General features: G+C 41.0%; 1 protein-coding gene across 1 annotated transcript; it reads right to left on the bottom strand.

Annotated features, from left to right (window-relative positions):
* Window positions 1–10,204: 10,204 nt before the first annotated feature.
* On the bottom strand, window positions 10,205–11,363 carry LOC124789194. Its single transcript, XM_047256488.1, has 2 exons — window positions 11,231–11,363; window positions 10,205–10,947 (listed from the first exon to the last, which is right to left on the bottom strand). The coding sequence occupies exons 1-2, from the start codon at window positions 11,361–11,363 to the stop codon at window positions 10,205–10,207; spliced, it is 876 nt and encodes a 291-aa protein (XP_047112444.1).
* Between the last annotated feature and the right edge of the window lie 12,241 nt (window positions 11,364–23,604).

Raw genomic sequence — 23,604 nt, 5'->3', positions numbered from 1 at the left:
GTACTACTCTTAATAATTTCATCGCCCTTTACAACTATAACTTATTTTGATTTGGAATTATGCATTCTTGATACACACAAGTATATTACACTGGTACAAAGTGACTGTTTATCTTGTAATGCATGCTTTAGATCTGTATTTTCCTTATAAGCATTGACTCAGCCATTTAAACGAAGAACAATTATATGTGGGCAAATGTAATGACATAACAAGTAGCTAATTTACATAAAATACACATTAGATAAGTCTTTGCACTACCTGCTCATGGTCACATACATCTGTTGGCAGATGATGATACCTATTGATTCCACATCATTTCCACAGTTACTAGTCAGTGTCCTTCTTGTCAAATACTTCTACGGTATAAAAGGAAAAACATTAATCTGCATACCACAAACAGCACAATTCATGACCATGGAACCAAATCCAGACTCTGTTTACATCTAAACAGAAGAAACAAATCAAAAACTCAAAGTAGTGTATTATATCATGGTATTAAATTGTACAACAGATTACCACTAGAAATAAAATATGTAAATTATCCCCACACCTTTAGTCAAAGGTTAAAAAAATATTTATTAGATAATAGCTACTACACTGGAGATGAATATTTAAAATAACTATAAGACTAATGTTCATGAACATTGTACTGCGTAACAAATTTAACTTGACATGATTATAAAAAGTAGAACTAAGTATAGGAGCCGTATATACTATAAAGAGACATTTTTATTTTATAAGAAATATTGTACAAACATTTGACGACATCCATGCAACGTATATTGTTCTACGGATGAATAAATCAATCAGAAATAGCCGCGGCCCATCAGGGAGTTCAAGAGCATTTAAAAACAACTGGATTGTTATTGTTCTTAACATGATCCACATACTGCCACACATACACTAGCTATTAATGTGGATGCAGTAGTTGTTAGCCTGGTACCATGTGCCAGAGTCAACTTGAATGACTACCAAACCAAATAAGAAAGTTGAATATCTAAATACATGTTCCACAGACATAGCATAGGACCACACAAAACAAAAAAAAGTTGATTTTATTTAAGAAAGAAGTCCCAAAATGTCCTGTGATGACACACAATTGGGCTTATATGGTGAGGAACTGCCAGTTGATTCCCTTAAAGCACTGCATTAAAGTCCCACCCATAAAGGCCAATTCACACTGGCCATCAAGACATCATGACATTGTGATGCCATCACATCAAGGCATATTCACACTGTCCCTCACATCACAGCATGTCAAGTCAATTTTAGTCACATGATCTCAACTCACATGATTGTTCTCAGCTTCTTTTCTCATGGGAATTACGATCTTTGTGAGGTTATTTTCAATTGTTTTCACACATGAAATGCATATACACAAACAAAGTAGCTTATTACATGGAGTGCACACTTGAATGAAAATGACATTTATTGGATTCAAATGGTTTGCAGCTTGCAGGAATAGCTTGTATATTAGAGAAGGCAGATATAAGTGCAAAACAACACAAAAAAGTTTGTGGATCTGAAAAATGCCAGAACTTCACACACCATACAAGGAGCCTGAGGAAGAGGGATTTGCATAATATATTTTAGAAAGTTGAATCATAAGGCTTTTTTCACTTGTTATGTCAAACTGCACACAGAAATGCGAAAAGGAACAAAATGTTATGAGTTGTCATCACATCCAATGAAAAATTGGTTTATTTGACGTTAATTTTAATTGCTAGTCCAGCAGAAATTTTTTTGCAGGTGTCATAACTCCCTCAATATTTTTTCCTTCAATATTTACAGGTTTTCTTTACTTCTTGTATTTGGCTTTTATTAGTTCAAATGCCTTATTTGTGCTGAGGTTAGTTAGTGAAACCACATAAATATTGACCACTGATGCCTACAAAACTGTTTTGCATGCAGTCCAGAGAGCTACTTAACAATAAATAAACCTGCCACAAACACATATTAAAACAAACAACTTGCAGTGTCTGAAGGTTTCAGCCCATTTCCTTGTGAAACATTACAATTGCCTGACAACATTAAAATAAATTCCAGCCACTAATCAATCTGATTCTACCCACAACACTTTTTTTCATTTCGAGTTCAGCCATACTGCAATCCATTTCATTATAAAATATTAAATATGGTACCAGTATGTATAAAAATCCACTTTGTAAATGTAGTAGAGGGCAAGTAATTTGGTACACTCATGTTGTACAAATCAGATTGCTAGCTCATTGCTTCAATTAATTATTCATCATTTATTATAAATTTTAACAAAAGAAATAATGAAATGAAAAATTCTGTAACAAATAATGAACAAGAAACAACTCTTATCAATCACAATGTAATGAAATATGAAGATCTCCAATGGTCATGAATCAAGAGGAAATGGGCTTGTGGGTCACATGATAAATAATGGATGGATGACATCAACTGTCAAAACTTTCTTCCTGAGAAGCCTTGATAGTGACATGACATCACATGACAGGATGGGATGACTAATGTGGATGTCACTATTTGAAATGTGTTGAAGAATGTTTTGACCGGATGTGATGTGATGTGATGGCCAGTGTGAACTGGCCTTAAGTGGATCGATGTTTTTTTAATCAAACCATGGGAGAAGGTAGTGGGATTAATGTTTATTCATAACAGAGTCACACTTTCAATATATTAAAAACCAGTGTTCCAACTACCTTCACACATGATTTCATCAAAAACCTTTGGGCCACTTAATGAGTGTGCTCATGCAGATCAATTGCACATTGCCAACATTAGCCCACTATGATACTGCTGCTGGAAGTAAAATTTTATCACACAGTATAATCAAGTATCATGGCTGTTGGCTATAGGTATATCTGGTTGCAGAATACCAACCGCCTGCTTTGACCCATGACATGTGGTGATGATGTGTTTATGTGGTATGTTATTATATCTGAGGGAGATGTTCGGGTCAGTTACACCAAACAATACTCCCATTTTACAGTAGTTCATTTATTCACATCTTTACACAAGCAAGGCTTACGCAGAACTAAAATGGCGGCACTGCACAAAGGTAATGTTTAGCTTAGTTCAAAGACGATACTCGGATCAATTCTGGTGTCGACCTCATCAGTGCCACATATCATTTAGTATCCAATAGCATGTGATCTCATTCTGTTGGTGTTTCACAGTGCACTGATCTAATTATGTTGATGGTTTTCCAATTTTGTTTGGGTAGAAGTGAGTAAGTGTGATTTTTCAGATATGTTTGTGTACGGTATGTTCCATTAATAAAGTTACTTCCTCAATTGGAAACTGTTTTCCCCTAAAGGTAACTCAAATCAAGCAGAAGTTTAAAAATAAACCATGGTTTACACATGAAGAAAAGTTATCATGTGGGACAGAAAGGAAACTGTATCTACTATCTAGGAACACCTCTGAAGTTAGCATTGTAAGGCATTACCAAGAATACTGCAAAATACTGAAGCAAGTAATCCAGAAATCTAAGCAGCTTTATTATGAGAAAAAGATAATTACACAAACCAACAAAATAAAAACTGTATAGGGTATAACAAAGACAGAGACAGATGGGGTCATAAATGGACAGAAACAATAGCTCTAATAATAAATGAGACATTGATAACAATTTTATGAAAAGCGTAGTAGTTACTCATCATATAACAGAAATGCCAAGTTGCGGAAAGGCACAACAAAAAGACTGTCGAAAAGTTAGTTTTTGGCCAACACGGCCTTTGTCAAAAATAGACAACACACACACACACACACACACACACACACACACACACACACACACACACACACACACAGATATATATACAGAGGGGTCCAAAAAATGTATCCACTGTTTAAAAGTTCATAACTTGCAAACTAATTGACAGAGTTGTCTCATTTTTGGTGAAAGTGTAGCTTAAAGTCCAACTTAAATATATCACTGTATGTGTTTAAAATGGTCACTATTAACATACACACACAAATGATACCACCGAACTGCAGCATGAACTGCTGACTGCAACGTGTTCAGTTGGATCTTTGCTCATGAATGGACGATGGATTCTCGAAGTTCATCCAATGTTCATGGCTTTTGTCAATAAACGACATCCTTTAATGTTCCCCACAGGCAAATGTCCAGAGGAGTTGGGTCTGGGGAACACGGATACTCCACAGCACCTCTATGGCGTATCCATCTTCCTGGTAGATTTTCGTCGAGATACGCCCTAACATGATTTTGGTAGTGGGCTGGGGCACCGTCTTCTTGAAAGTAAACTCTTCCATCTCCATACAAGTCTTGGATGGCAGGTAAAATGGATGTCTGAAGCTTCTGGAGGTACACCTCACCGGTAACTGTGCCATCAAAGGAGAATGGCCCAATCAAGCCCCGGTAAGATAACCCACACCACACATTTACTCCAGGCAAATTCACGGCTTTGTCTACTTAGACGTTCGGATTTTTGGTGGCCCAGTAGATGCAATTATGGCAATTTACTGTACCATTGAGTTTGAACTGTGCCTCATCAGACCACACAATCATCTCTGCAAACTCTTCATCATTGTGCACCATGTTAGTAAACCACTTGCAGTACTCCATTCTATGATCTGGGTCATTCTTGTTCATTGCGTGTAGCAATCATGGGATGTAGCATTTCCACTTTGCTGTTTTCAAAATTCACCGAACACTTGAGTGACTCACTCCAGTTTCATGGGGCACACTGTCTCACAGACTTCTGTGGTTAGTGAGTGAATTGTTGTAATGCATGACGGGAGTTAGCTAGACTTGTTACTGTTACAGGTCATCCAGATCATTGTTTGTGTACATCTTTAACACAGCCTTTGGCTTCAAATTTGTCTTGAATGTGATGAATTGTTAAATGTGTCGGTGGCTCTGTTTGATACTCATTTCGCCGTTGCCGTTGAATGTCATTAATGTTTTCGTACTTAAAATACCACTTCAAAACTGACTTCCTTTCATCGAATGTAAGCCTTGCGCCAGCCATGTTTACTCGGGTAACTAGGTGCAACTAAGAACAAAACACTGACTATCTGGTGGCTGTCATCTGACAAAACAAAACAATGCTTGTGTCTGTGTATGTGCGGATGGATATGTGTGGGTGTGTGAGTGTATACCTGTCCTTTTTTCCCCCTAAGGTAAGTCTTTCCGCTCCCAGGATTGGAATGACTCCTTACCCTCTCCCTTAAAACCCACATCCTTTCATCTTTCCCTCTCCTTTCCTCTTTCCGGATGAAGCAACAATTTGTTGCGAAAGCTTGAATTTCATATGTATGTTTGTGTTTGTTTGTGTGTCTGTCGACCTGCCAGCACTTTCGTTCAGTAAGTCACATCATCTTTGTTTTTAGATATATTTTTCCCACGTGGAATGTTTCCCTCTATTATATTCGTATACACACACACACACACACACACACACACAGAGATATATATATATATATATATATATATATATATATATATATATATATATATATATATATATATATATATATATATATATAAAAAAAAAAACAAAGATGATGTAACTTACCAAAAGAAAGTGCTGGCAGGTCGACAGAAACACAAACGAACACACAAAATTCAAGCTTTCGCAACAAACTGTTGCCTCATCAGGAAAGAGGGAAGGAGAGGGAAAGACGAAAGGATGTGGGTTTTAAGGGAGAGGGTAAGGAGTCATTCCAATCCTGGGAGCGGAAAGACTTACCTTAGGGGGAAAAAAGGACGGGTATACACTCGCACATATCCATCTACACATATACAGACACAAGCACAATATATATATATATATGCAAACACAACTCACACATACATGACCACAGTCTCTGGAAACTGAAGCCAGACTGTGGTGAGCATCAGCGCATTATGGGGGAGGCAACCAGGTGGGGGTAAGAAGGAGGCTGGGGAAGGGAGGGGGAGGCATAGCAGAGTGGGGGTGGAGGATGCTAAAGTGCTGCTGGCAGCTTGCAGGGTGAGGTGGAGAGTAGGGCAGGTAGGTTCCATTGGGAGGTTAGACGGGGCAGAGGAGAGGACGGGGGGAGAGGGGAGGGGGGGTTGGGGGGTGGTAGCAGAAAAGGAGAGAAGTAAAAAGCCTGGGTGCATTGGTGGAATAGAGGACTGTGGATTGTGTAGTGTTGGAATAGGACGGGGAAGGAATTAGATGGGTAAGGACAATAACTAACAAAGCTAGAGGCCAGGAGGGCTATGGGCATGCAGGATATATTGCAGGCAGAGTTCCCACCTGCGCAGTTCAGAAAAGCTGGTGTTGGTGGGAAAGATCCAGACAGCACAGCTGTAAAGCAGTCATTGAACTGAAGAACGTCATGTTCAGTGGCATGCTCAGCAACAGTGTGGTCCAGTTGTTTCCTGGCTGTAGTTTTTCAGTGGCTCGGAGGACAGGCAGCTGTTGTCATGCCCACATAGAATGCAGCATAGTTGTTGCAGCTCAGCTCCTGGATTTTCCATTATTAGACATTCATAACAAGTACACGTAGTGTTGCAAACCTCTTAAAAGAGTACTTTGTTTTTGTTACTGACAGCTTGGGCTTATCAGGTTGAGTAAACAGTAAAACAGAATATCTGAGATCAGTCTCTACAAATAACATCAGTAAATTGGAAATGACACTCACTTTGTCTAAAGTATTGGTACCAATCATAAAATCCTTAAAATCAAAGTATTCTAGTAGTTATAATTATTTATCAACAAAGTTAATCAAAGAGTGCTTGTGTGTTTTATCTTAAGTTATTTGTGTAATCAAGCTCTTATCTGTGGAACAGTTCCAGATTGGCTAAAATATACTGAAGTTAAGTGTCTTTACAAGAAAGGGGGGCAAAGAGATAGCTTCAAACTATTGACCAATTTAACTTCCTCTGGCTTTTTCAAAAATTACTACAACAGTTGTGTTCAAGTGTCTTCTTAAGCATCTGACTGAAAATAATGTATTGCTCAAGTCACAGTTTTGGCTCCTTAAGTATTCCAAGGCTATTTACATGTACAGTGAGAATGTGCTTAATTCATTAGATAACAAATTAGAGATTACTGGCATTTTCTGTGACTTGTCAAAAGCCTCTGACTGTGTGAATCACAGGTTCTCCTAAGTAAATTAGAATATTATGCTGTCACTGGCAGTGCTGCAAAATGGTTTGTGTCTTATCTAAATAACAGGAAACAAAGGGACTCATTGTGAAGTACCAGTGTAGTAAAGCAATTTGTGTTCACCTGACTGGGAAGTAATTACATTTGGTGTCCCCAAGGTTCCATCTTGGGTCCATTTCCTTTTCTTGTCTACACTAATGACCTCTCATCTGCTGCAGTGCCAGATGCTAAGTTTGTTTTCTTTTCAGATGATACGAACACTGCAATAAGTAGCAGGTCAAGTGCAGGTTTAGAAGTGGCTGATACTCAAAATTTCACTGACATTAATAAACGATTTAGAGCTAATTCACTGTCATTAAACTTTAGAAAGACCCACTATATGCAGTTCAGAACCTGTAAGAGATTTCCTTTCAGTATGTGTATGACGTATGAAGGCATATAAATAGAAGAGGCAGGCACTGTTAAGTTTCTGGGATTACAACTTGATAATAAATTCAGCTGGGAAGGGCACCCAACGAATTGCTGAAGTGCTTAAACAATTCAGTATCTGCAATGCACATGATGTCAGATGTAGCAGATATAAGGAAAAAAACCTCGTGTACTTTGCATACTTTCATTCTTTTATGCAATTACGGATTATATTCTGGGGTAAGTGTACATTTACACTGCCTGCAATGCGATGCGACGCGACGCGATGCGAGGCATAATGGCCAAAGCGATGCAATGCGATGGAGTGTTCACATTGCACACGATAGATACAGCGCGCGCGCTCGATCTGGCCAGCAATTGAGTAGTCTCGGCACGATGTCGTGTTTCCTCGACCCAGTAAATTCTTTTTTATTAGAAAACAGTGCTCTGAGAATTCAGCGTAGTCATGAATGGGTGCATGAAATCAACAAGGAGAGGAGGGCATTAGGAGAATTTCATCATTTGTTCAGTGACTTGAGAAAAGATAAGGATAAATTTTGGAATTATTTCAGAATGAGTACAGAGTCATTTGATTATACAGTGTCGTCTGTTTCAAATAGATTACAGACGCAAAACACAAATTTCAGAATGGCTATTACCCCTGAAGAGAAAGTTATGATCACCATCAGGTAAGTACACAATATTAAGTTTACAGCAATCATTTTATTATGAAAAATGTACAAATTGTGATAGATTCAAACTTTCTTTTAATAAATTTTGACGTAAATGACAATGAGAAGTAAAATACATCACAGTTCACTCGCTTAAGTATCAAAGTTTTCAGAATCTTGGTGGCTTGAAATAACAATGTCATCAGGTTGAATTTCAGAAATGACTATATCATTCTGCGGATTTCCAGCAATTACGATTTCAACTGGATTTTCAGGTTCATAGGGTGACATCAATGAATGTGCAGTGGAAGTGGTTGATTGTTCCAATTCTTCAAAAAGAACCTGCTGAATTTTTATCCTGGCTCTCAACTGAGCTGCTGGTGATAGTTTTCGCATTGCTGGCAACAAATTCACTACAAAATGATAGCTGTCATCTTGAGTTTCTGATTTCGACATTTGTTGCTCAATTAGCTTCAACTTTTGCTTCTCTATATTTAGCAACTCAGAGTTTGTCGATTTCTGGGATCTCTTGTTTTGGTTTGTGTGTAGGGTGGGTGAGGGAGGAGGCATTGAAACGCTACCCTCTGAACTTACAGACAGTCTTGAACAGCTGGCTTGGTTGGCTTCATTAGGTGAAACACTCTCTCTCTCTGTAAGAGCTTGTGAAAATGGTACGTCGTTGTGTGCGTCGTCGTGTTGCGATGCTGTTCTTTTACTGTGATTAACATTAGTCTTCGTCTTCAGTGGCGTCACTATGTCAGTCAGGAAGTTCATTAGCTCGTACCACGGCCAATTGTATTGGAAAGGCGGCATGCCACCTTCGTCTCCTGAACGTTTAGCACGAGTTTTTTTGAGTTCAGAGCAGAAAGTGTCACGTAGGTTCTTCCATTTATTCTTCAGTACCTCGCCTGAAAATATAGACGTGAAAATATGAGTAAATAATTAATTACACTGTATACTTAATACATTTTTTGTCCTTAGCACATTAACTGCAAATCCCACGGAGATCCTACATATCCTTCAATTACGCTGATTTCATTCTTTTTCAGATATTTGTAGGTTGGGATGTCTTTCCATGCACTATCACAGTCGTTTAGGATGGGTCTAACTACATTCGCACAATGTGTGCATAAACGTGCGCCACAAAATGTGAAATTCTGAGTCCTGTACACTTGCCTTCTCCTACTAAACCACTGCTTCAAACCGCTTCAAAACACAAGTATGCCGACTGGAATTTTCCGAATTGTGTCTGTTCCACAGTCTTTAGCTATTTCATTCCATGCTTGACGAACAAAATCCCTATTGTGGTAATATTTATTTTTCTGGTGCCACAACACGGGGCGTTCACGCACATTGTTAATTAGTCTTTCGACGTCCATCACAAGCAAGCAATTACTCCAGACGCAAGCGCAAACAAGCAATCGCTTCAAACATTCCCCCGAAACGCAAACTCGGTTGCGGCTACGTGTACGTTTACACTGCCTGCGATGCGATGCGACGCGACGCGACGCGATGCGAAGCATAATGGCCAAAGCGATGCAATACGATGGAGCGTTCACATTGCACACGATACAGCGCGCGCGCGATCTGGCCAGCAATTGAGCAGTCTCGGCACGATGTCGTGTTTCCTCGACCCAGTAAATTCTTAGAAAACAGTGCTCTGAGAATTCAACGCAGTCGTGAATGGGTGCATGAAATCAACAAGGAGAGGAGGGCTTTAGGAGAATTTCATCATTTGTACAGTGACTTGAGAAAAGATGAGGATAAATTTTGGAGTTATCCAGAATGAGTACAGAGACATTTGATTATATAGTGCCGTCTGTTTCAAATACATTACAGAAGCAAAACACAAATTTCAGAATGGCTATTACCCCTGAAAGAGTTATGATCACCGGTAAGTAAGTACAATATTAAGTTTACAGCAATCATTTTATTATGAAAAATTTACAAATTGTGATAGATTCAAACTTTCTTTTAATAAATTTTGATATAGTTGACAATGAGAAGTAAAATACATCACAGTTCACTCAGTTAAGTATCAAAGTTTTCAGAGTTTTGGTGGCTTGAAATAACAATGTCATCAGGTTCATTTTCAGAAATGACTATTTCATTCTGCGAATTTCCAGCAATTACGATTTCAACTGGATTTTCAGGTGCATAGGATGACATCAACGAATGTGCAGTGGGAGTGGTTGATTGTTCCAATTCTTCAAAAAGAACCTGCTGAATTTTTATCCTGGCTCTCAACTGAGCTGCTGGTGATAGTTTTCGCATTGCTGGCAGCAAACTCACTACAAAATGATAGCTGTCATCTTGCGTTTCTGATTTCGACATTTGTTGCTCAATTAGCTTCATCTTTTGCTTCTCTATATTTAGCAACTCAGAGTTTGTCGATTTCTGGGATCTCTTGTTTTGGTTTGTGTGTAGGGTGGGTGAGGGAGGACGCATCGAAACGCTACCCTCTGAACTTACAGACGGTCTTGAAGACCTGGCTTGGTTGGTTTCATCAGGTGAAACACTCTGTTTCTCTGTAAGAGCTGGTGAAAATGGTACGTCATCGTGTTGCGATGCTGTTCGTTTACTGTGATGAACATTAGTCTTGGTCTTCCGTGGCGTCATTATGTCAGTCAGGAAGGTCATTAGCTCGTACCATGGCCAATTGGATTGGAAAGGCGGCATGCCACCTTCGTCTCCTGAACGTTCAGCACGAGGTTTTTTGAGTTCAGAGCGGAAAGTGTCACGTAGGTGCTTCCATTTATTCTTCAGTACCTCGCCTGAAAATATAGACGTGAAATTCCAAAATGACAGAGCAAACAGTAGTGCTTCAAGAAGAGCGAAGAGTGTCAGAGAGGCCTTCAAAAACTATGTCAACAGTCATTAACGCAAATATATTTCATGTCGAAATTATCAAATACTGTAACTATTGTGAACGTCATTTCATTATCAAAATACTGTAATAGTATCTATACACAATTAAAATTAGAAAATAAACGAAGTTGTTTGTGTTACTTATTTCTTGGAGTCTTGTAACTATTTATTTTACTTTTTTGTACTTACTGTCTGTTCCACAATCATCAGCTATTTCATTCCATGCTTGACGAACAAAATCCCTATTGTGGTAATATTTATTTTTCTGCTCGCACAACACGGAGCGTTCACGCACACTGTTAATTAGTCTTTCGATGTCCATTGCAAGCAAGCAATTACTTCAGACGCAAGCGCAAACAAGCAATCGCTCCAAACACTCGCGCGAAACGCAAACTCGGTTGCGACTACAGCGGAGTCATCGCATCGCACCGCATCGCATCGCTCGGCCCAGCCTGCAGTCCAAACGGGCACCGGTCTGTTGCCACTGTTAAACCAAGCCTGCCCATTGTCACGCGATTTCAGCGCGTCATCGCTCCGCTCGGCTCGGCATCGCATCGCATCCCATCGCGGACAGTGTAAATTTAGCCTAACTCATCAAAACGAGCAAACGTTTTTATATTGCAGAGGTGTGTAACAAGACCCTTTTGTGGTGTAAATTCAGGAACATCATGTAGAAACCTGTTCAAGAAAATGGGTATTCTAACCACTGCTTCCCAGTATACTTATTCCTTAATGAAATTTGCTACAAATACTATGTCTCCATTTCTAACCAATAGCTCAATACATAATATCAATAATAAGAACAAGAGCAATCTACATACAGACATAAATTCACTTCCCTTGGTTCAAAAAGGGGTCCAATATTTAATAACACACATTTTCAATAAACTGACAGCAACTATTAAAAACTTGGCTTCAGAAAAAGCACAGTTTAAATAGAATGGAAGGTAACAATATTATGAAAAGGACGGTTACTGCTCATCATACACTGGAGATGCTGAGTTGCAAACAGGTACAACAAAATGACTCTAGAAAATGAGCTTTCAGCCAACAAGGCTTTCATCAGAACTAGAAAACGCACACCTTTACAGGGACTGTTAGATCAGCTTAAGTAAAAATTACTGTTAGATTAAAGTTTTGACAGCATTTGGCCATAACAGACAAAATTAGGTATTTTGTGTATGATTAATTAAAAGTACTTAAATGTGTTGCATTCTGACAGTGTATTAATTCTGTGAATATTTGCAGTTCCAATTTACTTTAATGTATTCACATGTTGTGATAATCTCCAGACAAATGATCAGGGAAGTGAGTATTACATTCAAAGGTTCTATGTTCTTCACATTATATGTTCTTCTATGTTCCACACCCACAAGAATCGTCTCATTTTTTGGTTCTATGGAACTAAAACTGAAACTAATCTAATATAGGTGATTTTACTGTATGATTTGTTTGTTCAGATGTTACACTGTTTTGTTGTGGTTTGCAGTCTTTCCATACATAGATTTGAGCATGGAAATTAATTGCTTTGCCCCGGGGGGCAGAGGTGGGTAGTTATCCACTAGGGATGATGCATTTCTTACAGTTGATTGGGCTGATGGCAGAATGTGTGCAGGTCACCCATGAAGTTGATGAGAGTGGTACCTGCATGGACCAGAGATCTCTATATTTGGCATTGTCGATGTGATAGTTTGTGGAGATCTTCCAAAGAGGTTCCTGATTTGGGCGTTTTAGGCTGGCTTTGCATTACATTGTGCTCTTGATGTGTAACTGGTGTTATCATAATCCTCTGTGGCCACGTGTACACGAGTTGGATTGAGTGAGTCATCAGTGATTGATTGGTATTTATTTTGTTTGGGAATTTGTGAGGAGTAATTAAGTATAGGTTTTTTGGGAGGGAGTGGGGAGGGTGGGGACAGGGATGGGAAAGGCGAACAAAGTGGGTTTCAGTTGTTGGATTGATAGAGCAATGTGTTGAAGAGGCTTCCACTATTATCTCTAAATCTTTTTCTTCATATAGGAGGCTGAGGTCTTGGGGGTGGCATCAATTGACAGTTAACCACAGTACTGAGTTTAAAAATCATTTGACAGTGGCATGTACAAATATGACTGAGGGGTATTTGGTGAAGCCATTAAGTCTGTTATACAAAGGTAGAGGAGGTGCACTTAGTCTCTGCAGTCTCATCCTGATGATTACTGTTGGAGGAGAAGTGCGAATGAGGGTGGTGGGGAATACATATAGGGCAACGTTTGTAGGTTATATGTAGAGTGTTGTGTGTGTGTGTGTGTGTGTGTGTGTGTGTGTGTGTGTGTGTGTGTGTTTGATTGTGTTTGCATGTGTGTGTGTTATGCAGGACCAGTCTAGCTGCAGGCAGGAGTTCATTCATATGGTAACTATGCTCTTTTAGTGTTTTTTATTTTTAATGTGGTAAGTTACAGGTTTATGTCACACATATTTTGTTAGTTTTAGGTGTGGGGTTTCTGATTTATGGTAATTTTGATATTTTTAAGTTTCTTGGTGTTTGGGATTCTGGCTGTTGTAGTTTTGGGGGAGGGGTGTTTCTGGTATTCTGGTCTGGTCTAGAGTTGAGCTATATATGTGAACTGGAGATTGGGATACCAGCTGTAGTAGTTGTGGGGGTGGGTTATTTTTATCTGGGTGTAGAGTTTAACTATGTAAGTCAACTGGAGATTGGGGTAGTGGCTTTTGTAATTATGGTGGAGTATTTATTGGAATCCTGGTCTAGGGGCTGAACATGCTATTCTGTTATCAACAATCATTGATCCACCTACCTCATTCCATGATTTAATTAGTGTACATTGATACACTCGCTCAGTGTTCTTGCACAGATAGATCAGTGTGTGTTTTTTACAGTTTTGTTGAGTTTTAATTTTTGGGTGTTACATATTTATTGGTGTTGTTGTTTTTATTACTGAATTTGTAGTTTGTCCCTGTCCAAAACCCCCTTTTTCTTGTGGTGTTCCCATTAATACCAAAAACCTCTACTTCAAGTGTATCCAGCATGGTGACCAAAACATCTATCATAACACCCGGAAAAATAAAAATACCACACGAAGCAATACTCTGACTAAATCCAATGAAATTCACAGGACACTGAGGGAGAAAGAGAGTTTTGGGTGGGGAAATACTAAAAATTCAATAATAAAAACCGCAACACCATTCAAAATGCAACTTTCTGGGAGGGAGAAAAACCTCTCAAAACTGTCAAAAAATAAATCCTGATGAAGCACACCATAAGACCATGGATCCCAGTCACCAGTTAATCTATATAGCTCGACTCTAGACCAGGATAGCAACTGCCCCTCCCAACTACAAAAGTTGGTATCCTAATCTCCAGTTCACCTATATAGTTCAACCCTAGAATGGGGTACCAATAAACCCATGCCACAACTACAAAAGCCAGTATCCAAATCTCTTTTTCACTTATATGGCTTAACCATTGAGTTCTTAACAGTATCTGCAGTTTTTCTGTTGCAAGTTACAGTTAATAACTGCATGCGTGATGAATGATGGGAAGTGAATGCAATGAATGTTGAGTCAGATAGGATAATACAGCAGAACCCATGGAAAATAGTTTTCAGTAAATATCATAAGTAAATCAATGGTTTTTTTTATTTTATTTTATTTTATTATTTTTTTTTTTTTTAATCACACTGTAGGAGAAGAGAGGTAATAAATTTTTAATGAACAGTGGGACAAGGAAGATGGATCAATGATTTTGATTAAATCATAGGAGAAGGTAAGTGGATCAATGTTTTTAATTAAATCATGGGAGAAGGTTGGTAGATCAGTGCTTATTAATAATAGAGTCTCATGTTTGATACGCTAATAAAAATTGATCCACATATCTTCTCCCATGATTTACATAAAAACAAAGTTCCACTTACTCAGTGGTTATGCCAGCATCTAAGTGTTCAATTTAAATTTTATGACAGATTCTGTTTTATATGACAACAAACTGGACAATATATTCCATTGCACCACCACGTAACTTCCTGAACTGTACATCATGATGACTGCAGCACACTAAATGACACAACAATATAATTCACAAACACATCACCACCACATAATTAATCAACTAGAGCCCACCACCTCTTCATACACCACACTCTCTACAACATTTCATTCCTGCTTCAAAACAAACACACTGCAGCTCAATGATTTCACACAGCTCATTGCAGTACAGTGCAACTACATCACAGGTCAAAGCAAATGGGTGGTATCCTACAAGCAAGTGTACACACCAAAGTCTACCATCTGATTTACACACAGTTGAGTCTATGTGATGACTCTGTTTCATATGCCCACAAATTGTTACAACTGGGTATTTACATGTGATTCCAATTTTGGCTAAGTAATTTTGTAATCATACAGTAGTACTTTTCTGAGTTTTTTGAACTGCACTATATACATTTCTGTGTGTTTAAAGCAGGTTTTCAGTCTATGCATCACTTTGAAACCCTACCAGAATTAGCCTATTTACTGCCAAAGGTCTTTTTTTTCCACAAAGAAACTCACCATAATAACTGCATTAGCTGCAAAAAGTGTGAGGTTGTTATCAATACTGGGTGCGAGGTCACATTGTAATTATTTTGAGCACTGATTCGTGTGATCACTTCTTTAATCCGGAAATTCTGGTATTTCGAATCATCATAAATCATTGTACAACTTCATGGTCCATGAGAAATTAATCAATCAGTAGTGAGCACTGAAGTGTGATGAGGAACCAAAATGATTTATTGCTGTTAACCAAATAACATTTAACAGTGACTTGGTGTCAAAGTGTAATGTAGCACCTGTCAGTCATTTGAGAATTTTCATAATTAAAATAATTAGTCTGCTGTCATGTATGGAAGAAATAAACCATTGATACAGCTGTGTAACATATGTTAACATTAAGGATAGGGATGAGCTTAAGGTTCGTTGACTGGTACACAAGGGTTGTTTGAAAAGTTCTTGGAATCGCCAGAAGAGGTCAGTGCTAGTGCAACGAGTTGTTCACGTGGTATTCATTGGACTGTTGTCTGTAAACATGTACCACATTAGAGCTCTTGGAAGAGAGCTTTGGTAGTGATGTGGCTCTGTTGTTGTTCCCATGTAGTGATTTGCGAAGCCGGAAAAAAATCAGATTCGTGCAGTGATTACGTACTTCCTAAAGAAAGTTTGAAAGCAAAGGACATTTATGCTGATTTCCAGAATACACTAGGGGGACTCTGCTCCCTCATATTCAACTGTTGCCAAGTGGACAAATGAATTTAAATTTAGTCGGGAGAGCTTAGATGACGATCTGCATAGATATGTCACTACTCCAGAAATCATTCCAAAAGTGCACAAAACGGTGATGGAGGATGGCTGATTGAAAGTTTGTGGCGTTGCTAATGCTTGCCAGATGTCATTTTAAAGGGTATATCACATTTTGAATGAAGAATTAGAAATGAAAAAATTATCTGCAAGATGGGTGCCGCGACTCTTGACGGGCGCCCACACACATGTGCCATTGCCATGGCAAAATTACATGAACTAAGGTATGAATTTTTGCCACATCTGCCTTATTCACCTGATATGGCTCAGTAAGACTTTCATCTCTTCTCAAAACTGGAAATTTTTCTTGGTGGATGAAGATTCACTTCAAATGAAGAATTGATAGCTGGAGTTGACAACTATTTTGCAGGCCTGGAGGAAACTCATTTTCAAGGTGGGATCAAGGCACTGGAACATTGTTGGACCAAGTGTATTAATATACAAGGAGACTACATTGAACAATACAAAAAGTTTCAGTGATGTAAGTACTTTTTTTCTATTCCGTTCCAAGAAGTTTTCAAACCACTGTCGTATATTGACAGACATAGTACCAGAGGTAGTTAGAGTAGTCCTCTTGGGTCCACAGGAGACATTTTAAACCGTGTGCCTCACTACCATCCACCTCCCATATATTTGTAAGGACTTTCTCAGTGTGAAATCGTTGCACAACATTGAGGATTCACCAATGAAAATCATTTATCAGACAGGGTAGTGGGTAATATCAGTGTATAGATAGTCAATTAACTGCAATGAAATGTAGTACATACAGTTTCTGACAGAATATGGGTGATCATTTACTGTCGCAAGATAGTGTTATTAGTGAAGTAAAATATAAAATTTCTGGATTTAAACTAGATGAGATGCTTTCTTGGTAGTTTCACATTCATGATATTGTGCAGAGGCCTGCCTTCATCATCACAGCCGGCCGGTGTGGCCGTGTGGTTCTAGGCGCTTCAGTCTGGAACCATGTGACCGCAACGGTTGCAGGTTTGAATCTTGCCTTGGACATGGATGTGTGTGATGTCCTTAGGTTGTTTAGGCATAAGTAGTTCTAAGTTCTAGGGGACTGATGACCACAGATGTTAAGTCCCATAGTGCTCAGAGCCATTTGAACCATTTTTCATCATCACAATAATCTCTGCTGTCACTGAGTCTGAAATTTGACAACATGGCCATTTTCCTTCTCTTACTGGAGTTGAAGAACAAGTAATGACTCTGTGTGTTGCATTTCTCAATAGATGATAGCACTGGGGCGTAACTAGTTTCAGCGAATTCCATTGAGAGTCTGCTACAACCTCACTTAGCTGCAAGCTACCTCTGTCATTATGTTCATAGTTATTGTCATCCTACCCCTTGGCAGCCTGTATATACTAGAACTATGCAAATTTGTAAAAAAGTAATATTACAAAATTTAATAAAATGTAAATGTCCATGACCATGGTACTAGACAGAAAATGAAACTCCATGTTAAAGAAATGCGCACTTCTGCCTTTAAAAACTCTCCCTTCAACAAAGGCATTAAAATATACAATAGCCTGCTATCAGAAATAAAAACAGTAAGTCCCTGACTGTATTCAATAAAAATTAAAATCAGTCCTACTTGATCATTGCTTCTACAGTGCAAGCGAATTTCTGCTCCACATGGGTGGAAAGAAACATGAAACAAATTGCAGCAAAAAATTATGTAAAGAGTAAAACATTAATGCAAGTGTTGAGACAGTGCCACGACATTTAACAGTGCCACCACGACAGTACGCGCAAACGGCGATAGAGGCGCTCCGCAACTCAGCTGAGTGCGGGAGCGCCACCTAGCTATGATCGGTGCCGGCCGCATGTCGCGGCACGGCAGTCGAATGAGAGATACTGAGTTGTTATCATGTAACCAGCTATTGTTTCTAAGTGACTGTGTTTGAATATACACGCAATTATTGGTGATTAAAGGTTATAACACTTTTTGGTGACGAGGTCGGATATTTTCACTGCGTTGTGGATTTGTTTGTTCGTGACGGGGCAGACATGGAGCAGCTTATGCAAGTGCTCATTGAACAACAAACACAGCTGACAGCTGCTATTCAGGTGTTGTCGACGTCGCTTACTCATCGTCTGTCTTCCTCTTCTCTGCCTCCATTCCCTCCTTACGACGAGGCCACTGAAGACTGGGAGGATTATGAGAAGCATTTGCGGCACACTTCTTGGCTTTCGGCGTTGTCGACGCTCCTATGTGTAAGTCGTTATTTCTATCTTGGATTTCCCCATGGATCTATCAGCTGCTATCTCAGTTAGCCCCTCTGCGGGAACCTGCCTCCCTGCCCTTCCAAGAAATGTATGACTTATTGTCTAACTATTACCGCAAAAACACCCACGTCGTTGCCGCCCGCGTGGCGTTCTACCGGTGTCGTAAACAGCCTCATCAATCTTACCGGGCTCGGGCGGCGGAACTACACGGTCTGAGTAGGAAATGTCAGTTTGTCACGGACACTCATCATGAGTCTTATGCTGATTCTATGGTTAGGGATGCTATTCTACGGCTTGCTCCTGATAAAGAAGTTCGGCAACGTGCCCTACAACTGCCAAACCCATCGTTGTCGGAAGTTCTAAGCATCGCTCAATCCTTTGAAGTGTCTCACGCTGCTGGCGCGCAAATAGACGCGTGGTGTGATGTAGGTGCTGTACAGTCAACTTTCGACACTGACAATTTGCCTGTTTCACAGGAGAACGAAGATGTGACGGCGGTTCACTCACGTAAACAATGTCGCGTTGGGCCGCAACGCTCGCAGCGAAAACAGCAACCACAGAAGCAGGTTCGTTCCACACTTCCTTCTTGTCCACGTTGTTTCGTACAGCATGACAGGGCCGCGTGTCCAAAACGTTGGGCCACATGTAATTCATGTAGGATAAAAGGTCACATTGCTTCTGTGTGTCAGTCCCCTAAAGTTCCTGTTGACGAGGACGAGGCATCGGACATGGATGTTAACTGTGTGCTTTCTCCAACAAATAAGTTGTTTGCTACTGTTCGTGTTCTGGATAAAGACATTCGCATGCAAGTGGACACTGGCTCTGCAGTAACTCTCATTCTTGCACGTATTTGGAGTTGGGCTCCCCTCCCATGTCTCCAGTTACGCGAAATCTGAGAACTTATAATGAACAGAAAATTCCTATCATTGGCCAGTTTGATGCTTCCACTGCGTACAAGTCTGTTGTTAGGCCCCTCACGTTTTATGTGGTGGATCATGCGGGCACTGAAAACCTGTTCGGTTATGATGCTTTCCAGTTGTTCGGGTTCTCCATTGATGATGATGTGCACCTCATATCTGAGGATATTCCGTATCAACAGCTGGATGGATTGTGTTCTGAATTTTCGTCCGTGTTCTTTGCTGGTCTGGGTCGTGCCAAGGACTTTGAAGCCCACATTACTCTTAAACCTACAGCTCGCCCTAAGTTTTTCCGGGCACTCCCTATTCCGGTGGTGTTGCGTGCACCTGTCAAGGCTGAGATAGACAGGTTAACAGCTTCAGGGATTCTCCTTCCTGTTGCCTCCAGCGAATGAGCATCGCCAATCGTGGTGGTTTCTAAACTAAACGGGAGTCTGCGATTGTGTCGTGATTTTAAAGCCACCATCAACACTCAGAGCCTCATTGACACTTATCTCTTCCCCGTCCTGAGGAGTTATTTACCAAGCTCGCTGGGGGCCAGTTCTTTTCCAAACTTGACTTATCGGAGGCGTACCATCAGTTGCCGTTGGATGCTTCTTCCAAGGAATTTCTCGTCATCAACACTCCTTGTGGGTTGTATCAGTACCAGCTGTTACCATTTGGCGTCGCTAGCGCGCCGGCCACTTTTCAGCGGTTTTTGGAACAGCTCACGGCTTCCATTCCCGTCTGCATCAGCTATCTGGATGACATTGTTGTCACGGGGACCTGCACTGAGGAGCACCTTCGCAATTTGCGTTCACTGTTTCGGGTTTTGCATTCAGCTGGGTTGAAGTGCAATCTGGACAAGTCACAGTTCTTCCAACCCTCCATTGTGTATCTTGGTTTCCACTTGTCCCGTGAGGGTATACGTCCTCTACGTCAGCACGTTGCGGTCATTAACGCTCTACCCCAGTCGTCTACAGTCAAAGAACTTCAGGCGTTTCTAGGCAAGATTGCTTATTATCACAAATTCATTCCATCCATGGCGGCGGTAGCTCATCCTCTGCATCAGCTGTTACGCAAAAACGTCCCTTTCTGTTGTTCCGTCGAGTGTGAGCAGGCTTTTGTCCACCTGAAGGCTCATTTGCAGTCGGTGCCTTGTCTTGCCACATTCCGTCCGGGTCAGCACTTGATTCTGGCGACTGACGCGTCACAGTATGGCCTAGGGGCTGTTCTCGCCAATCGGTATGAGGATGGGTTGGAACGACCCAACGCCTAAGCTTCCAAGACCCTCAACGATGCGCAACGGCGTTACTCGCTATCATTTATGCTCTAAAAAAGTTCAGCGTTTTTTTGTATGGATCTAAGTTTCACCTCATCACTGACCACAAGCCGCTGGTCTCTCTGTTCAGCCCATCGGCGTTGCTTCTGAATAAGGCAGCTCACCACCTGCAACGTTGGGCCTTATACTTGTCTCGTTTTCACTATGAGATTCACTATCGCCCCACGGCCCAGCACGCCAACGCTGATGCATTGTCGCGATTGCCGATGGGCCCCGACCCGGTTTTCGATCGTGATGAACTACTCTGTTTCCACATTGATGAGGAAGAACGTCGTGTGGTCGAGGGTTTCCCACTTAAAGGTTCGCAGGTTGCGTCGGCTACTGCGCGGGACCCGGTCCTGCATCAGGTGATTGGTTTTGTTCAATGGGGTTGGCCGGACAGGACCAAGGGCCGGGCATCGGATCCCCTTCGCAACTACCATGCCTTGCACCTTCGTCTGTCTGTTCGTGATGGTGTTGTTCTTCTGGCCACGGATGGCGCATCTCCATGGTGCTAGCCTCTCTTTGCAAAGATGATCTCAAACTGCTGCATGAAGGCCATTGGGGGATTTCTCGGACTAAGTCCCTGGCCTGCAGACACGTTTATTGGCCCGGTATTGATTCGAACATCGCCCACACGGTTGCTGCGTGTGGTCAGTGTGCTCAACAACTGGCTGCACCTCGTACAATGCCCTCTCCGTGGCCTGATCCGGCGCAGCCATGGGAATGGAAGCACGCTGACTTTGCCGGCCCCTTCCTCAGTACTTATTGGCTACTGTTGATTGATGCCTTCTCGAAGTTTCCGTTTGTTGTTCGATGTCTGTCGCCCACCACAGCGGCGACGACACTGGCTTTGTCCAAAATCTTTGCGCTAGAAGGTCTTCCATCCACGATCGTCACGGACAATGGCCCTCAGTTCTCTTCGCAGACCTTCTGTGATTTTTGTACTGGACAAGGGATTCATCATGTTACAGCACTGCCCTTCCATCCGCAATCAAATGGGGAGGTCGAGCATCTTGTCTGCACTTTCAAAAGCCAGATGAAAAAATTCCTTAGCGATTTTTCCACAGATGACACTCTGCTGTAGTTTCTGAGTTCTTATCGCTTCACACCTCTGGGTGATCGCAGCCCTGCTGAACTCTTGCACGGCCGCCAACCGCTCACTCTACTGCACCTGCTTCACCCTGTCAGGCCTTGTGCTGTGTCCCCTAGTGCGGGAAAATACTCGGTGGGCACCTACGTGTGGGCACAAGAGTATGGATCTCGCCCTAAATGGATTCCAGGGGTGGTCAAGGCTCTTCGCGGCCACCGGCTTTGTGAAATACGTACGGACGACGGCACGGTTGTTTGCCATTATGACCAGATGCGCCCACGAGTGGTGGCCACACCAGTGCCACTGCCCCTTCCTTCGCCACCACCAGCCTGAGAATCCAGTCCTGTCGCTGCTGCCAATCTACCGTACGTGTTGATGCAGCCGACGTCGCTACCGCTTCCAAGTACACCGGAACCGGCCCCAATCACGATGCCGCCTTCTCCGGGACCCATCTCACTGGAGCACATCCCCAGGTCCACGACACCTATGGATGCTGCTCCGGAGTTTTCACCCATCATCTCATCCAGGAGGCACGTTTCACGCACGAGCTTCCGTCCTGGACGTTTTCGACCATACTCTCGTGTCTCTCTGTGGGATCTTCTCGGGGCCTCACAAGAGACCATGGATGTCTCCGCACTGTCAATGTCTCCAAGGAAGTGAGTGTTTTTTTTCAAGGAGGGAAAAGTGTTGTGACAGTGCCACGACATTTAACAATGCCGCCACGCCAGTATGCGCAAACGGCGATAGAGGTGCTCCGCAACTCGGCTGAGCGTGGGAGCGCCACCTAGCTACGAACAGCACTGGCTGCATGTCATGGCACGGCAGTCGAATGAGAGATACTGAGTTGTTATCATGTAACCAGCTATTGTTTCTAAGTGAGTGTGTTTGAATATCCACGCAATTATTGGTGATTAAAGGTTATAACAGCAAGTATGTGCAAAAATCTTGCATCTATATCATCTGCTACTAAGCAAATTAAGTGTAGAAATAATATCTAACCAGCTACTGTTGTGTATATGTGTTAGAGGAATACAGCACTAAAATACAAATGTGTAACTGAGCATGAAATCTGCGTGTTCATAAATTTGTGTGTTCATAACTTCTCAGAAAATATTTATGTTAGCTCATGTTTGTGTAAACTTTTGGCATATTACTTCATGCCAGCAAATTATCATAATGTTGAACATCAAATGTATGTTTGTGCATCACCTTGTGCATGTCATGTACAGTATTGATTCAGAGGAAAATAAATAAAATAAATAAAAAATAAATAAATAGAAATGGAACAATGCAAAAGAGCTTGTCTCAGTGGTAGAAGGAACATGCTGTCATTGGGTTCCTAACAATAAAAAGCGTTGCTACAGTTAAAATGTACTGAAGAAAGAAAGTATTTTATGGTAATGAGTGTGTTGATGTTATCACTGTGCAGTGCAGTGTAAACAGATGTAAAGCTGGCTGACCTGGAGCAATGGAACTGAGTGACGAACAAAGAGATGGGCTTTGTCTGGCAGCAAGCACTGAATTTCACAATTCTCTCTGAATAGTTTAACTGAGTGAGCATTTATTGTTCTATGAAATTTCATTTTCCCTTCTTTGTTAAAACTTCTTTATGGAAATTCTTTGTTGCTACCATTTGACTATCACAATTAAATAAACCATTTATTATGGGACTCATATCTATTTAATGAAAGA

This window comes from Schistocerca piceifrons, chromosome 3, assembly GCF_021461385.2.
Source record: "Schistocerca piceifrons isolate TAMUIC-IGC-003096 chromosome 3, iqSchPice1.1, whole genome shotgun sequence".
Classification (NCBI taxonomy): domain Eukaryota; kingdom Metazoa; phylum Arthropoda; class Insecta; order Orthoptera; family Acrididae; genus Schistocerca; species Schistocerca piceifrons.
The sequence above is the reverse complement of the archived record's forward strand: the minus strand, read 5'-3'. Positions and strand labels throughout refer to the sequence as shown.

Bases quoted from the DNA above. Each gene is read 5' to 3' on its own strand.
- LOC124789194 (XM_047256488.1), bottom strand. From the start codon at position 11,363: ATGGACATCGAAAGACTAATTAACAGTGTGCGTGAACGCTCCGTGTTG. The intron at 10,948-11,230 runs GTAAGTACAAAA...CTATATTTTCAG, and splicing joins TGATGATTGTGGAACAGACA to GCGAGGTACTGAAGAATAAA.